We start from the raw sequence: 15,800 nt of genomic DNA, 5'->3' as shown, positions 1-15,800 counted from the left end.
GTCAGATGCACCAGAGGTTTGGAATGCACGTGGCGTTCCTTCCAGGTTGGCTGTACCCCACCAGCGGCACACTGGCAGTGGTGGTTCGGTGCCGAGAACACAGTCACGTGTTAAGACTTCTGGGTCCACACACAATTCTCTTCTCTTAACTTTTTCTTTAAGGATTTGAAGCAATATATCCACGTAAATGTCAGGCAGAAAGCGTGTAAGGGATGCGGCTTACGTCCATTACACGTGCGATACTCTACAGCGCCGCTTCAGTATCACAAAGTGACTAGAAAGAATGTGAGGATACACCATCAGATGGTCACTATATAGTGGCGGAAGAGATGCCTCTATACGTCGTCATGGCAGGCATTGGCCAGTATACTGGCGTAGTTCTATGAAAAAGCTTCAGAGAATCGGAATAGGGGAGGAGCTTCCATAGTGTCAGCCTCTGACGCAATGTCGAGAGACCATTCTCGAAAGGGAACTTCCACATCTGTAGTTTTGATTATTGAATGAGTTTTACCAGTGACTGTGAGTTGAACATGAGCCTGTAGATGTCCTACAGAACAGTAATACCAGCCAGAATCACTCTTCATCAGTCCAGACATCACCACAGTCAAATATCTTATCCCATCATCACTGATCTCAACTGAGGCATTCTGGGATGTGTCAGATCTTCCCACTGTGTAACATCTCTTGTCTTTATATCTGCACCACTGTTTGTGTTCATTCTTAAATGTAGAAGTGTAGAGACACTGTACACTGATATTACCACCTTCATCTACAGTTACACTGCTGGACATCACAGAGACATCAGGAGCTGTCATCACACAGACAGAGGATATTTGTCATTGACATTTATCAGAAACAAGTGCAATCTGATGTTTAAGTGTCAAATAAATCTCATACCTGATTGGATTGTGATATAAAACCACTCTGTCACATCATAGATAACTCCATTAATTTCCACAGCACACCAGTAAGTTCCAGTGTTTTGCTCCTGAAGGTCTCTCATAGTGACAGTAAATAAACTCTGATCAGGATGATCAATTACTGACACGTCTCCTTTGGTTTCATTTGCATATGCCAGAATGGAGCAGAAGTTGTAAATTCCATAGTAATGATAGCAGCAGTATTTCTTGTGTTGGGTGTATTTACTTTCATAATGACATGGAATAACAACAGATCCACCAGTCTGAACAGTTACTGTCCTACACTCACCACCTATAAATCATAAACAAAACAACTCTTACAATTTTACCTAAACAGAGTTTCTATCAACACAATCCAACGATAGATAATATTAAGATGCCTATCAACTGTAAATGTTTTATTTTATATTGTTGCTACTTGATTATGTTTTTGTTATCCTTTCTTTTGTTTCACAGCATTTGAATAACATTTAGTTTAATTAGTTATAATATTTGTTTTTTAATTAGTGATATGCATGTTTTAGCATATAACTGTTTTCAATAGAAAAACATTAACACAGAAGGACATGAAACCTACCTGCAATAAACCAAAAAATAACCAACAAGAACTTCAGCATGACTGTCTGCATCTCAAACAGCTGTGATGTTTCATTTCTCCATATCTTCATCATGTCCACATACATTGTCATTGATTTGGTTGATATCACAGAAACAATCATACAATAAAATACATTTTTAAATGAAGCATACAACTGAAGGAGAAAAAGATCATCTGTCATTACGGTGGCAGTATGTTAGATGTTTATAGCATCTTTCACTTCCTTTATCTCCTAAAATTGCCCCTTATCTGAAGTTGCTTGTAGACTACAGGTCATAAAAACACTGCATTAAGAATAACTTAAACATTATAAAGTTGAACCTTGTAAGGAAATCTTAATTTGTGCAATTTTTTGTTTAAATTTGTTTTTACCTCATGAAACAAAGACACAAAGAAACAAAAAAAAACACATTACTGCTGTCTTTAGTAGGTAGCTTCTTGTATTGTGTTGCAGCAATGAGCAAAACTGCACAGAAAAAGCTGGAAAATTTCAGCTTTTGACTCCTGTGGGAGTTAATAGAAGCGTGCGGCCTGGCAATCAAATGTATTTATTACTTTGGTGTTTTTATTATTTCTTTCCTTGGCATTATTTCATGTTGTAACAAATGAATAACACATCAAACTAAAATAGGGAAGTTAGGAAAATATTATTTACTTTTGCAAACAAAAAAGCGAGATTCAAGTTTTGAGGACTTCATTTTTTTATGTTGTAAACTTTATATGCGTATATGTATAAAAATGTTAGCAATCATTAAATCGGCAAGTTATCCGATCTATCACAGTGTTTTAATTGCTTATTTCTTTGATTAAATCTCTCACTTACAAAAAAAGAAACAATAAGCTTAACCATTTGAAATTATTCCTAAAACCTATTTTTCATAGCTAGAACACTCCGCTTTGTTAGTTTAGCACACCATCAAAACACGACAAATAGTGGGATTAATATTTTTGCTCCAAACTAACTTTATAGCAGATCAAGTGTTTTGAGCTGATGTGGCTTCAGATCGCAAAATGAAACAGATAATACACTCTTTCTTTTTGGTATTCTGCACAGTGCTAAAGTTGCATTATAATAAATAAATATACTGTATCATGAAAATACCCAACATGGCCGGAACAACACAGATATACCATATATAATCCTAATTAAGTTTATTGTCTTCTTGTTTTATCCATCAGAACATCTTTTTTTGCATGTTATTAGCAGCAGGGTAGATAAATGTCCTTAAAAGTGTAAATTCTGAACTGGACCCAAGCGTTCTTCGTGTGTCAATTCGAAAGTGTCTCTGCACGATGGTGCACGAGGGCACCCTCAGGCTTCACATAATGATGTTTTATTAACATAGTTCGGGAGGTGCATGTCAAATAAACCACTTAAGTACTTCCAGCTGTCTTTAATCAGTAATCAACTCTTGTACCACCAGCTGTCTGCAATCAGTAATCATCATATCTACCCAATTAGCACAAAGGCAAGCCATACACTGTAAAAAAAATCCGTAGAATTTTCAATGTTATTGCAGCTGGGTTGCCGGTAATTTACCGTAGATTTACATTTATGTTATTTACTGGCAAGAGTTTGTTCAAAGTTAAATAAATTTCAAATATTAACAAGTCTTTATCTTTACAGAATAAAACTATACAATAACAGCCTCATGCAAAGCATTCTGGGAACCAGAAATCATCATCAACCTTTTTCTGTTTTTTGGTCCAGATTTTGTTTCCCAGAATGTTTTGCTTGATGCTGTTTTTTAGTTTTACTCTGTAAAGATAAAGACTTGTAAATGTTTAATTTTCATTTAACTTTGAACAAAATGTTGCCAGTAAAAAACATAAATGTAAATCTACGGTAAATTACCGGCAACTCAGCTGCAATTTCTACGGAATTTTTTTACAGTGTATATAAGTCACAGTTTAACTCTCCAAAGATCCTCTGCAGTCTCCAGAAGCTCTAGACCATGGGTCTCCAAAGTTTTTGTGAGCAAGGGCTAGAACAATGGATAAAACAATCTGGAGGGCTACTTTTTGATATAGTCTACTCAAAACTTTTTGTTTTACTTGTTAATATGTTTTAGTATTGTTTAAAATTTTAACATACATAAACCAATCCAAGCTAATATAAAAATATGTAATAAATAAATATTACAATTGAGACTATTAATAGAATGTGCTTTGCTTAGACCCTTGCTCTAGAGTAGACGTTACAGTCTCCAGCACGGCCGGATCATGCTATGGATCATCAGCAACAGCCATCGGCAACGCATGGCGACCTCACAGAGTGAGCATGGCTTCGCTAGCGGCTCAGACCCAGGATCCTTCTCATTCTAATCATGTTCCGACTAAAAACTGTAGAGCGAGGCTGCTACCGGCACAAGCCCAGACACCCTATTTTCTTCCTCAGCTCCCTTCTTCTATTATTCGCCATTCCGAAGCGTGATCATGCCTCTGCTACTGGAACAGGCTTCTCCTTCTAATCCTGTCCTCCGGCTGTGGCCTGACCGAAAACTGTAGTGTGAGGCTGCCTCTGCTACCGGTACAGGCCCAGACGCCATATGTTCTTTTCTTCCTCAGCTACCTTCTTCCATTATTCGCCATTCCTAAGCGTGAGCATGTCTCCGCTAGTGGAACAGGCTTTTCCTTCTAAAGGGGATCGCACACCGGCCGCGCAGCTCAGCGCCTCGAACGCAGATATCGCACACCGGACGCGAGCTCAATTTTAGAATCGACATCTGACAGCTGTACGATGGGTGAGTTTTTACTTTATTTATTATTTTGTTTTTTATAACTGACTTTTAAATGTTCATCAATGAAAATCACATTAAGAATGTTATTTGTTGTAGCGGTTGTCTAGGCAACTATGCTACATAGTTGCCATATTATGTAACTACCGTTGACAGCTGCACCATGGGTGAGTCTTAACTTTATTTATTTTTATTGTTTTTAATAAGAGCTGACTTTTGAATGCTCATCAATGAAAATCACATTAAGACAATGCTACATAGTTGCCCTATTATTTAACTACCGTTTACAAGCTAGCTCGAGTGAAAACGTTAATCAAAGTTATTTGGTAAGACTTTACGATAAAGTTTCATTTGTTATCATAGTTAATGTATTAGGCTAACTAATACTTAAAGGCACACAAGGCAAGTCTGAGTATTATTTCTCTACTAGCTCCCCCTAGTGTCTGGGAGTAAATGCGTTCTATATCTAAGACTATACGAGACTGAAGGACACCGGGTCGGATACAGCGAACTTGCAAGTGGGGTATTCTTCCTACAGACGGTAGGGGCGGGCGAGAGAGTCTTCATTCGTCATGTAATGAGTCATTTAACCATATACCGACTTACGAAGATGATTTATTAACATAAAAATGCTGCCTTGTGTCCCTTTAATGTTACAAAAACGGTTGTTTTTGTTTGTTTATGTTAGTTCACAGTGCATACACTAATGTTAACAAATACAACTTCAGATTTTAATAATGTAATGTATTAATAAATGTTGTAATAAACATTAACAAAGATTAATAAAGGCTTTGTAAGTGCAGTTCATCATTAATTTATTTAAACTAATGTCTGACTTTTGAAACCCTTTTTAGTTTAATAGTAGTTTTTCTTTAATATTTTGTGTTTTGTGGGGATTTTATAGTATTAAAGAACATAAACCTCTAAATTATGCACTATTCAACAGATATATTTACATTCCGGTATATATTTAACCAGTGTAACCTATGAAGGTTTTTGAATGCCCTGTTTTTCACATCCTTTCCAAACAGATCACATTTTGACAGACAAAAAAAAAACTGCTGCACTGTTACTTTTATGTAGAAGACTGAAAATTAGAGGCCATCGCATTTGGGTACACCCTCTAAATAAAATCAGGCAACAATTTGGTGCTTACCATCATCTTGTTCAGGAGCTGCAATTAAGCCCCAAAAAGCACCTGCAGAACTTCAGAATGAGTGCAGAGCAGATGGAGGATCTTTTGTCAGTTATTGGACCAGACATCACAGGGATGTCTATAAATTACCGAACATCAATTGGGCCAAAGGAAAAACTTGCAGTAACTTTGAGGTATGCAATTTTCTATATAAACTATTTGTCTATCTGATCTACACTGTAATAATATTATAAGGATTTGAATACAAAATTTCATTAAATGGGTTTTAACATGAGCTATTTGTTAAGATAACACAGTAATGTACAAATAGATACTTTTAATAATAATAATAATTGCTGACCACTCTAGTAAACCTCCACATAAACTTTATTAAGGGTGTGCCCAAACATCACATAGAACTGTAAGAAAAAGGTTAACAATCAATCAATCAATCAAGGGAAGAAACAAACTGATAGATGAACGTCTCAGTTAACTAAATTAATACGCTCTGTTGTGAAAGCTGAGGGTGCCGCAATATTTTAATTTGGAGCATTCCAGGTACCAAACAGTGATGGTCCTGGGTGGTAGATGGAGACACCTTGCCCATAATGTGCCTGACTCTGTGCTTCCAGGTCATCCAGGATGCGTAGCATTTCTATTTTTGCTCTCGTCTGTTCCCTTTTGCCCAAGGACCTCATTTGAGGTGCTAAACTTAAAAGGAAAAGCTCAGTTTCATCCTGCTGTTTTGGGGCACTGTTGGTGATGCTAAAAAAATCCACAAGTTTTTCATTTATTTGTGTGTTTGGACTTTTTGGGCAGTCTCTTTCCTTTTTCCTGGGTCTCTGGGGCTGTTCTGAAACTCCACTTTCAGTCCCTGCTGTCTCTGGTACTGGGCTTTCCTCTTCTGCACTCATTTGAGTGTCTAGATCACCTTCCACATCCACGTGGCTTTCGAAGTCAACAATACTGATTGTACTAAAAAAGACAGAGAGAAAAATAAGAGCAAGCACAGTTTAATATCATATTTTTTTACCGTTAAATCTCTACTTCAAGTAATACTTCAGTCACTTGCCCTGTATGTTACAAAATAAATGTAATTCAAAGTGTATTACTCTAAATACTACCTTCTACTTTGTAAGAAAATATTCAGGAAGGAAATCGCGGCAGCGTATTTCCACTCCTGTTGACGCATTGCCAGGGGCGGGGCCAGGGGGGGCACGGGCCACCCCCACAATTTGATTGGCCACCCCAAGTGCCCCCCCTCCCACACCATCAGTCTCGTCAGTATTAATTATGTACTAGTGGTTTTGCTTTTCTTAAAATAAAACTTCATATTTTACAGGGCTTTGATTTATTTATATTACATTTTTTTTATTAGCTTAAAATATTAAAATATAAATTTTTGTGGAGGCTCCGCCTATGAAAAATTGTCTAGACCCGATGAACCACTCTACCGTGACATGTTGTTATCGGAGTCAATTAGTAGGCGCACACTTATAGTAACGAACGTTGGTGGCACCAATAAAAAGCAAGGAAAAACAAGGAAAAACACAGAGGACGGAGAAAGGAGTTTTATGCAGATAGTGAAAAAGGACAACAAAGTCATAGGTGAGTGAGCTGAGTTTTGATATGTTTCCTTAAATGTGGAAACCTGCGATTAGTAAGAGCTAGCTCCTCTCTGTTACTGTCGAGAATGCTCATTACTAAAGTTGAAGACAACCTAACGGTACCTTAAAAGAATATATAAAGTCACGTTTGCCTTTGCGTTTGTAATAAATAGTGGTGTGTTAGATCGCAGTTTATCCATACGGATCAGAACCCACGTTTCAACCCGCATGCGATTCGATCGCGGATTAAACATGGATAGTTTATAATTTACACGTGTTTTAAAATGTTAACCTTCAAGTGCTTTTAAGCAATTTAACACTAAAAAGGCACTAAGTGAGTAGCTGTATGCAAAGACTGGTTGAATGTGTCCGGTCCCGTTCCAATCAGACGTAATCCTCCCTATATCCTTCAAATATTGATGTGTAAACTTTAGGGAGAGTTGCGCTATTGTATCTCATAGTGTATGGAATAGATCAATGAAAAACAACGTAACGTTTTTATGTGGAGTGACTGTTTAAGCTGCGCCGTCTGTGTGTGCATGGGTTTATTTAAGACGACAAGTGCCCTCAATAGTCGACACACGGAGAGAGCTTTGCGTTGATTCGGCGCATGCAAAAACATTAACATGTCATACGACTATGAATAAACGTCTAGAATTTCCTCAGCCTCTAAACTTTCATTGCTATTAACTGTTTTCCTTTTGTTAAGTACATTTTCTGTTGCATGAAGCAGGTTTCACTTTCAGGTGCACAGGCTTTGCAAACTAGATAAAACACAAAGTTTAAACCAAGCATTGTCCAACATCTGATCCTGATCTAAACCAGTTTGGATTTATCTGGATTTGTCGACTCCAAACTTACTCTGAATTTTGAAAATTAAGAGTTTGTTGTTCAAATAGCTTCATGCAACAGACCACAGCCTCAGAAGCATATTTAAAGAAAACAACATAAACATTATTTTTTTCTATACATTAACTCACTGGGGCTCTGTGCAAATTATGCCATTTAATAAAACCAAATGTTAGGGATGGTGAAAACGAAAAATTTTCTTGACCGGCCACCGAGCCTCATTGGCCGGTTGAAACCGGTTAACTGATAGGCCTATTAGTTTAAAATATGCTATGCTATTTAAAATAAACAGCCATTTCGAGCCGCGCCTGCAATTTCGCAACTCGCATCTCTCTGCGCTCTGCCTCCGGCTCACACACACACACAGACCTCACAATACTTTTTAAATCCCCTACAGCGCAAAACATGAGTCCCGCAAACGGCGCCGTGCTTAGTTTCGAAATAGTTTAGGTACTAGGTGATCGCGTTGAACTTGAAAATAAAGGCGTTTGTGAAGCTCATTTGAAAATTGCCGCGGCTCATTTAATAAAATGACAGCTCAGAAGAGAGACTGCGCTTTAGTTTGGGGTAGTAATATTAAAGACATAGGATGATCATCATCACCTTTTCTGTTACCACTGAAATATAGATGTAATGTATTTCCAAATCTAAACCCATCTTATGCGGAATGTTGCCTAATAGACTGCAACACGATAAAACCAATGGATTAAACGGGCACCTTCAGAATGTGTAAAAGCACCGGCCAAAGCAGGTCTCGCACTGTTTTTGTTCTAGAACAAATGCAGCAAAGATATTTAATGCTTGTATGAGGCATATAGGCCTACGCTGAGTTTTATTTATTTATGATGAGGTGCGTTCTAATTAACAATGCAATGCAAGTGAACGCGCAGTGCCGGCGCCTTCATGCACAGACCGGTAATTATATACTCTGCTATATTTGCTTTTTATTTAATAAATACATGCATTTGGTTGATTAAACATTTATTAAAATTAAGATACAATTTATACAAAACGAAATTCACTTCAAAGAAATGCTTTCTACAAAGCAAAACTTAATAAAGTGGTAAAAATCATGGCTGAGGATTTACAGAAACAAAACTTACTCTGCACTTTACTGTTAGCCTAAAAGACATAAATGTTAATAATTTGGAACACAACCAGGAGAGAATTTAATTTTAATTATTGTATTACTGTATTTTATTTACTATTCGAATAAAGGAATTTATCAAAAAATAGCCTGTAGCATTTACTTTTCGCAAAACTTGTGAACATGCGAAACCAAAAGCAGTGACCTCGCGCCAAATGTTTTTTTATTGGTTTATAAAGTACAAACAGACCAGTTATGAAAAACTGAGTGTGAGGGATTTGTTCACTTCACACAAAAAGATCTTGGAAAGAAAGAGATGACTAACTGTAGTAGGGTTTAGTCCACTGTCTATAATAGCCTAATTTACAGATCCCTTTTTTTAACCGACAACTTTGACCGGTTAACGTTGATACGGTCAACCATCGGTCAAACGGTCATCGGTTAACATCCCTACCAAATGTAATATCTTTATTAAGATGATATGCGGACAACATTCAACTTTAGGAAATAAATTAGTTTATGACTTGACAAAGTAACTGAGAAAAATGCATTATTATTTCTTTAGGGACAGACAGACAGTCAGATACAGGCAATAGGACCAATGAAAAGGTCTCAAAAAATTCAGAATTTATTCATTTTGAAGAAAAAAAGAGAGATAGAAGCAGAAGGCATGAGGAGAGGGAAGAGACGAAGACGCAGCAGTAGTCCACTGACTTTTCTGCAAACCAAGGTATGTGTATTACATGCAGAGACCAGAGGGAGGTTAAAACAAAAACACATCAGGAGGTTTAAATGTACTGAATGTATCAGGATACAGTATACAGTATTATTACCTTCAATGTAGGGCAAGTTACACTAATTCACTGTTTATATGTATTTAAATGTGCCACCCCTCTCTAAGTCTGTGCCCCAGTCCGGCCCCCCCATGAAAAATTGTCTAGACCCGCCCCTGCGCATTGCTCCGGAGCCACTTGGCAATTGCTGTCTTTTCTTCCACTTGATGTAGTTGTCACGAAGTGCCTTCCATCTTGTTCTGCACTAATTTTCTGTGAAGAGGGAAAATTAATTCTTATATTAATGCTTATGTTTTACAGATATTTGGCCACAGGAAATTCAGTTAGAACAATTGCTTTCAACTATCGAATGGGCGAGAGCACTGTAGCTAAATCCATCAAAGACACATGTGCTGCAATTAACAGGAGGATGATGGATACACACCTTTCAAGACCAACTGAGCAGGAGTGGAGGAATATTGCCCTAAAATTTGCAACTAGGTGGAATTTCCCTAACTGCATAGGAGCAATAGATGGGAAGCACATCCTTCTCATTGCACCACCACATTCAGGCAGCCTTTTTTTTAATTATAAGAAAACATTCTCAATAGTATTATTGGCTGTGGTTGATTCTGAATATCGCTTCCGACTAGTTCATATTGTAATGTAAATGGCGCTCTGTGGCGCGGCAGAATTTTGAACAATTTCCTGAGTCGTAGTGTGCGTATACTCATAGAAAACAATGTGTTCGATTTTTTAGAACGGCGTGGCGCTGAGTGGCGCGGCCGGTGTGCAATCCCCTTAATCCTTCGCTTTTACCATCAGTATTAATTGCCCGGCCTCAAGCACGATTTAAACCCGGCTACGTTAAAAGCCTCCCGTCCCAAAATACTATTTGTGACGACTAATGATGTCTGTTTAGTTTGTGAACAAATCATTATCTTGAACTGGTTCTTTAAGGCAAACAAGTTAAAACCGTTTTCCAAATCGGACTGAATCGTTTTAAAAATTTGTGTCTCCAAACAGCACATTCCAGAAGTTACTCACTTTCAGACCTGCTCAAACAGCCACCCCGACTCGAAATAGGGCAGAATAAACACAAAGTAAGTTCTACGTTCGACGAATTTCAACAACTCGAGGCAAGGTACGTATCTCTTTCTCACTAGGCCTCTGAAGCGGGTCAAGGGACTTTAACTTCGGTTCGGACACAGGTGAGTATTTTCTTCCTCTACAGGTTTCTAGGATTTCGAGTTGTCACAGCGTACGTTAACTCTAGCTCAGGACCAGGTAAGTATTTTCCTCTTTACAAGTTTTCCAGGGCTGCGAGTCGTTATTGGGTAAGTTAACTTCAGCTTGTTATGGCGTAAGTATCTTCTTCTCTGTACAGGCCTTCTAGGGCTGGGAGTCGTTGCTGGGTAAGTTAGCTTTAGCTTGTGAGGACGTAAGTATCTTTCTCTATACAAGCCTTCTAGGGCTGTGAGTCATTGTTGGGTGAGTTAGCTTTAGCTCGTGAGGACGTAAGTATCTTTCTCTATACAGGCCTGCTAGGGCTGTGAGTCGTTGCTGGGTAAGTTAGCTTTAGCTCGTGCTGTCATAAGTATCTTTCTCTCTATACAGGCCTTCTAGGGCCATGAGTCGTTGCTGGGTAAGTTAGCTTTAGCTCGTGATGACGTAAGTATCTTTCTCTATACAGGCCTTCTAAGGCTGTGAGTCGTTGCTGGGTGAGTTAGCTTTAGCTCGTGAGGACGTAAGAATCTTTCTCTATACAGGCCTTCTAGGGCTGTGATATCAGCGAATCGTCAACTAGACACAGGAGAACAACAGAAACTGAAACCCATACGTCACCATCACCATCTAATGCAGCAGGGGGCGGGAGGGGCCTTTTCTGGCACTCGGCTGGGGCTGACACAACAACGTCCCATTGAATGTATTTCAGGCGGCCAATGACCACACGTCCTCTTTCCTAATGCAGGCGAAGATCTAGATGAAAAGGTAGTATTTATCATACATTTGTCTCACACACAACGTACGTGTAGGCCCCCAGATCCCCCGATCACCCTTAGCACTTCCTCTGCTGCTAGGCGGTCCGGTGTAGCTACGGGCTTCCTCACAGTACCTTACATGGCGGTTCCGTCGAGTTCCTGCTGGGCACAGTTACAGTGCGTAATTTGTTTGGCTGGGCATGCACCGTCGTAGCGGCTCCCGATGGTCTCCACAGGGGTTCAATCCCTCCTGAGGTGAGTACAAACAACAAGGACACGGCACAACACTACAAAAGCTTTGTGTACTCACGTCAAATAGATCACTCACACGTTGCACAGCACACACTCCAGTGAATAGGTTAGGGTCCGTACTCCTCTCCTGGCGGGACTATGCCTGAATAGGGGAGTGGGATCATACTTCGCTACATTGTGCGGTGTCTCAACCGGGTTCAAAACCCTCGCTGTCCAGCGTCGGCACAATGCACGTCTTTCGGCTCGCCCACCTACCACCCACACCTGGTGGGGCCGCTCATAAACAGGTTACACTCTCCTTAAACAATGTAAGTATTCAACATTCATCACTGATTTGCTGTTACTCACGGCTGGAAAGTCTCTAATCGATCTCTCTCTTCTTATTTCCTCCTTTTCCAGGGCATACTCCAATGTAAACAACGTCTTCGATGTGGCTCACCCAGTCCTTCATGCAGACACAACAATAACAAAGGTGTCAATGTGTTCGTTCAACTCCAATGCTCACCCTTACTTGGCTTTGAACTGTTCTCTCTCTCTCTCCACAGATCCCAGAATGTGTCAACAGTGGTGTACTCCAGCGTCTAAACGACTCAACCCAGCAGGCACTCACAGCATACATCCAATGCAACCAAACTCAACACAAGTGACTTCTACTTTCTCTCTTTATATCCTCCTTCATGGCGTGGTTCGCCCAATCACCGCTCGCCACGTCGCTCACACATCTGTGCCTTGTTTTCAGCGATTGCGGGGATTCCCGGGAAACCCGGAAGTGCCAGTGTCTGTACAAACCGGTCCGGGCGGAACCTCTTCACTCTCCCTTTGGTTCCGCCCCGTCTAGTCACTCCGTGACATCTGTGTATATATTGAGGTTGCGCACTTGCTTGTCCATGCATGCTTTGAATCTGTCTTTCAGCGCCAGGAAGATCGTTTTTCATGTTTCATCTATCTTAAAAACTTTGTAACACCAATCAAGTTCCAAACTTTATTTCTTAATAACCCCTTTTAATGTTAAGCAATTCCTGCATTTTATTCTCAAAACAAAAAAGACGCAGTGGAGTCGCCGGTGTTGGATGTATGCTGCTGGTGTTTATATGAGTGCCACCAGACCTGTGCGCCGGCAGAGTGGATTTGACGCTGGTGATTTGGCTGTGTTCAGATTCAAACAATTTTGAGATCGTTACGAATACAAATACCGACTCCACTGCTCACCCCTAGTCCACATACACTGACCATAAAACATAATACGATATACCGGACAATACAAACTATACAAGTGCACAAAACATTTACAATTTATAAATATCATTATTATCATTATTATTAACCAACGTCAATTCAAAAGTCTAATCGACGTAGGTACAAGGATTTCTTAAAGCAACTACATTTACACACAGCCAGCTATATTGTATATATACTCAATAATTTTCCTATTGCTGCAACAATTATGTTTTCCCTGCTCCCGCAGAAGTTTCGTTTTTCCACCGCCACAGTGATGTTTCCTATGCTCCAACGGAGGGTCGTTTTTTCCCACTGCTGCGGTAGTGATGAATCGCATGCCGCTGGACTGATATGTTTATAAGGCACTTATGAAGGGAAGTTATATACATAAATTGTATCATATACAAACATAAATATAAACATTTTGTTTGGTCACATTTTTGTAGGGAAAACCCTAAAACGCAGAAGTAGCATTTTAGCACTTCTGGTTCCATCGTCTCAAAGTCAATGGGCCCAAGATATTTTCACGTTGTATTCTACGACATAAAACACACCAGTAATACCCCCACTCGTGATTTTTTAAAGCTTTTACGTGTCTTAAAAAAAGTAGTTGCTACATGAGACTTCACACATGAACAAATGCTTTTGATCTGAAAAACAACGCAACATGGGTACAATTCCAAACAAACATTCATCCTCATAATTTAAGTAAGTATTTCATTATTTGAAAGAGTTGTCAGAAGCTTGGTGGTGATAAAAATGTATGGCACTGTTCAGTTTTTAGTTTGATTATTACATACAGTAGCCAACCAAGCCATGCACTAGTGATGGTCAACCTGGATCTTTTTAAGGATATTATTCTGGGTCACTCACTAATATGATTCGGGTTGTGCAAGTCACTTGAGTCACTTGGTCAAAATCTTCCAATCCCAAACGCTAAGTCATACTAATGCCAACCAAGCAACGTCCATCGGTGGCCGATCTTTCCAGCAGCACTGCTCGTATTGTAAACATTTGCAGCTTCTACCCAAAACATTGTACCAGTCAAATTTGCAATAGATCAGCCTACATGAGTCAGTGGGTTAATAACACGAGCAAGGCTCGTTTCTCCTAGTCCAGGATTAAAGCTCTATGAGTTGAGTCACTCTCTGTGTGAATCCCAGAGTTGCCGACCAACTCAGCATCGCGCGCACGCATACCTTTGTAATTCGGAGCATCAGGAAATTATCCTACAATCCGGAATAGCAGCTTGTGGCTCACTCAGTCCCCCCAGTCAACATTTGGTGATGTAAATTTACTCGTTGTTGCAAGTTATAGAACCTTTGGCAGCCTATGTATAGTTATTTGTTGTAATTCTGTTGTCAACATTTAAAGAGCTTTGTGTTTGATACAATTTCTCAGTTTTAATGCAAAATGTGGGAGGACTCAACTGACTCGGGTTAAATGATCCGAGTTTCGAGTGACTCACTCATCACTACCATGCACTCAATTTCCATATATATTAATTTGACTTTACAATTTAAAATAGTCTAGAAACTTGAAAAGTTTGTTGAATAATATTTGACACATTTATGAGCTAACAATTTATGTTTAATTCATGGTTCTATGTTTTCAAGTGGATTAATATTTTTGTGGGGCTCTGCCACAACTGCCCATAGATGAGGATATTTATAAGTTGTTTTATAAAGAGTCACACAGGGAATTATGGGAATGTTTATTACTGTTTTACCTTTTTTTTTAAGATGACATGTTTTCAACAATATTTTACTGTAAATGTACATGTATTCTTTTGTAAAACATATACAGATTTTTCATGTAAAATGTAATGAACAACAGGCTTAAGTACACTCCAGGGGTCCTGAGAACAAATGACTCCCCAGAGGTGTAGTTTATGGCAGTGAGCCTCTCAATTCTGATTGGGCAGTGATGGGCTAACACAAACACATGCCCAGGACAATGGCCAGACATCAATCGTTGGGTCACGGGGGGCAACATTAAGATAATTTCAGTTAGAACATTTTCATTGGTTCACAGGTCTTGCCATATCAAACGGACAACTCCCAGACTTCTTCCTTTGGGTCACGCAGGGCAACTTTCGGACCATAACAAGTAGAGAGCATTTTCATTGGTCCACTGTATTTGCCCTATCACCCAAACTCCATTTGTTTTCATCTTAAAGCCAAAAGCTAGAGGGAAATAAAACCTTTATGGTCTCCAGGTGCAACATGCACATCCGATGCTCATGCACCAGCAATAGTTGAAACAAGAGAGACCAAAGCTTTCCAAATTTATACAATAAGAACTTAAATTGGACAATAAAAAATGGTATGGGTGTTGTTCAGAATGTCTGTGTGTGGTTTAAAGTAACTTGAGACTGCATCACAACCTGTGTAAACTCAATAACTAACACATGGCTGTATGCTAATGGTAAAATTCTATTGTGTAATACCATGTTTGGTCTTTATGGATTCAGCACGCTGCCAAGAATCTTTTGAAAGTGGTTTGGATAGGAGATAATGCATAGAAAAAGCTGTATTGGTCTGGCGAGTACAACCTCCAAACTTCCATCAGCTTTATAGCTCCTCAACACAAATTTGCTGCAAAGGACTAAACAAATTGCACGCCTTGGACTTAAAAACAT

General features: G+C 39.2%; 1 protein-coding gene across 1 annotated transcript; it reads right to left on the bottom strand.

The window, feature by feature from the left end:
* Positions 1-380: 380 nt before the first annotated feature.
* On the bottom strand, positions 381-1,603 carry LOC135767304 (polymeric immunoglobulin receptor-like). Its single transcript, XM_065276943.1, has 3 exons — positions 1,498-1,603; positions 898-1,212; positions 381-808 (listed from the first exon to the last, which is right to left on the bottom strand). Exons 1-3 carry the CDS (start codon positions 1,601-1,603, stop codon positions 381-383), a joined length of 849 nt encoding a protein of 282 aa, XP_065133015.1.
* Positions 1,604-15,800: the final 14,197 nt, after the last annotated feature.

Source organism: Paramisgurnus dabryanus, chromosome 6, assembly GCF_030506205.2.
Source record: "Paramisgurnus dabryanus chromosome 6, PD_genome_1.1, whole genome shotgun sequence".
Taxonomy (NCBI): domain Eukaryota; kingdom Metazoa; phylum Chordata; class Actinopteri; order Cypriniformes; family Cobitidae; genus Paramisgurnus; species Paramisgurnus dabryanus.
Note: the sequence above shows the minus strand (reverse complement) of the source record. Positions and strands in the feature narration are given on the sequence as shown.

Coding starts and splice junctions, on each gene's coding strand:
- LOC135767304 (XM_065276943.1), bottom strand. CDS start 1,603: ATGTATGTGGACATGATGAAGATATGGAGAAATGAAACATCACAGCTG. Junction 1,213..1,497: donor TATTTTTTGGTTTATTGCAG/GTAGGTTTCATG, acceptor TATGATTTATAG/GTGGTGAGTGTAGGACAGTA. Junction 809..897: donor TTATATCACAATCCAATCAG/GTATGAGATTTA, acceptor GTGTGATGACAG/CTCCTGATGTCTCTGTGATG.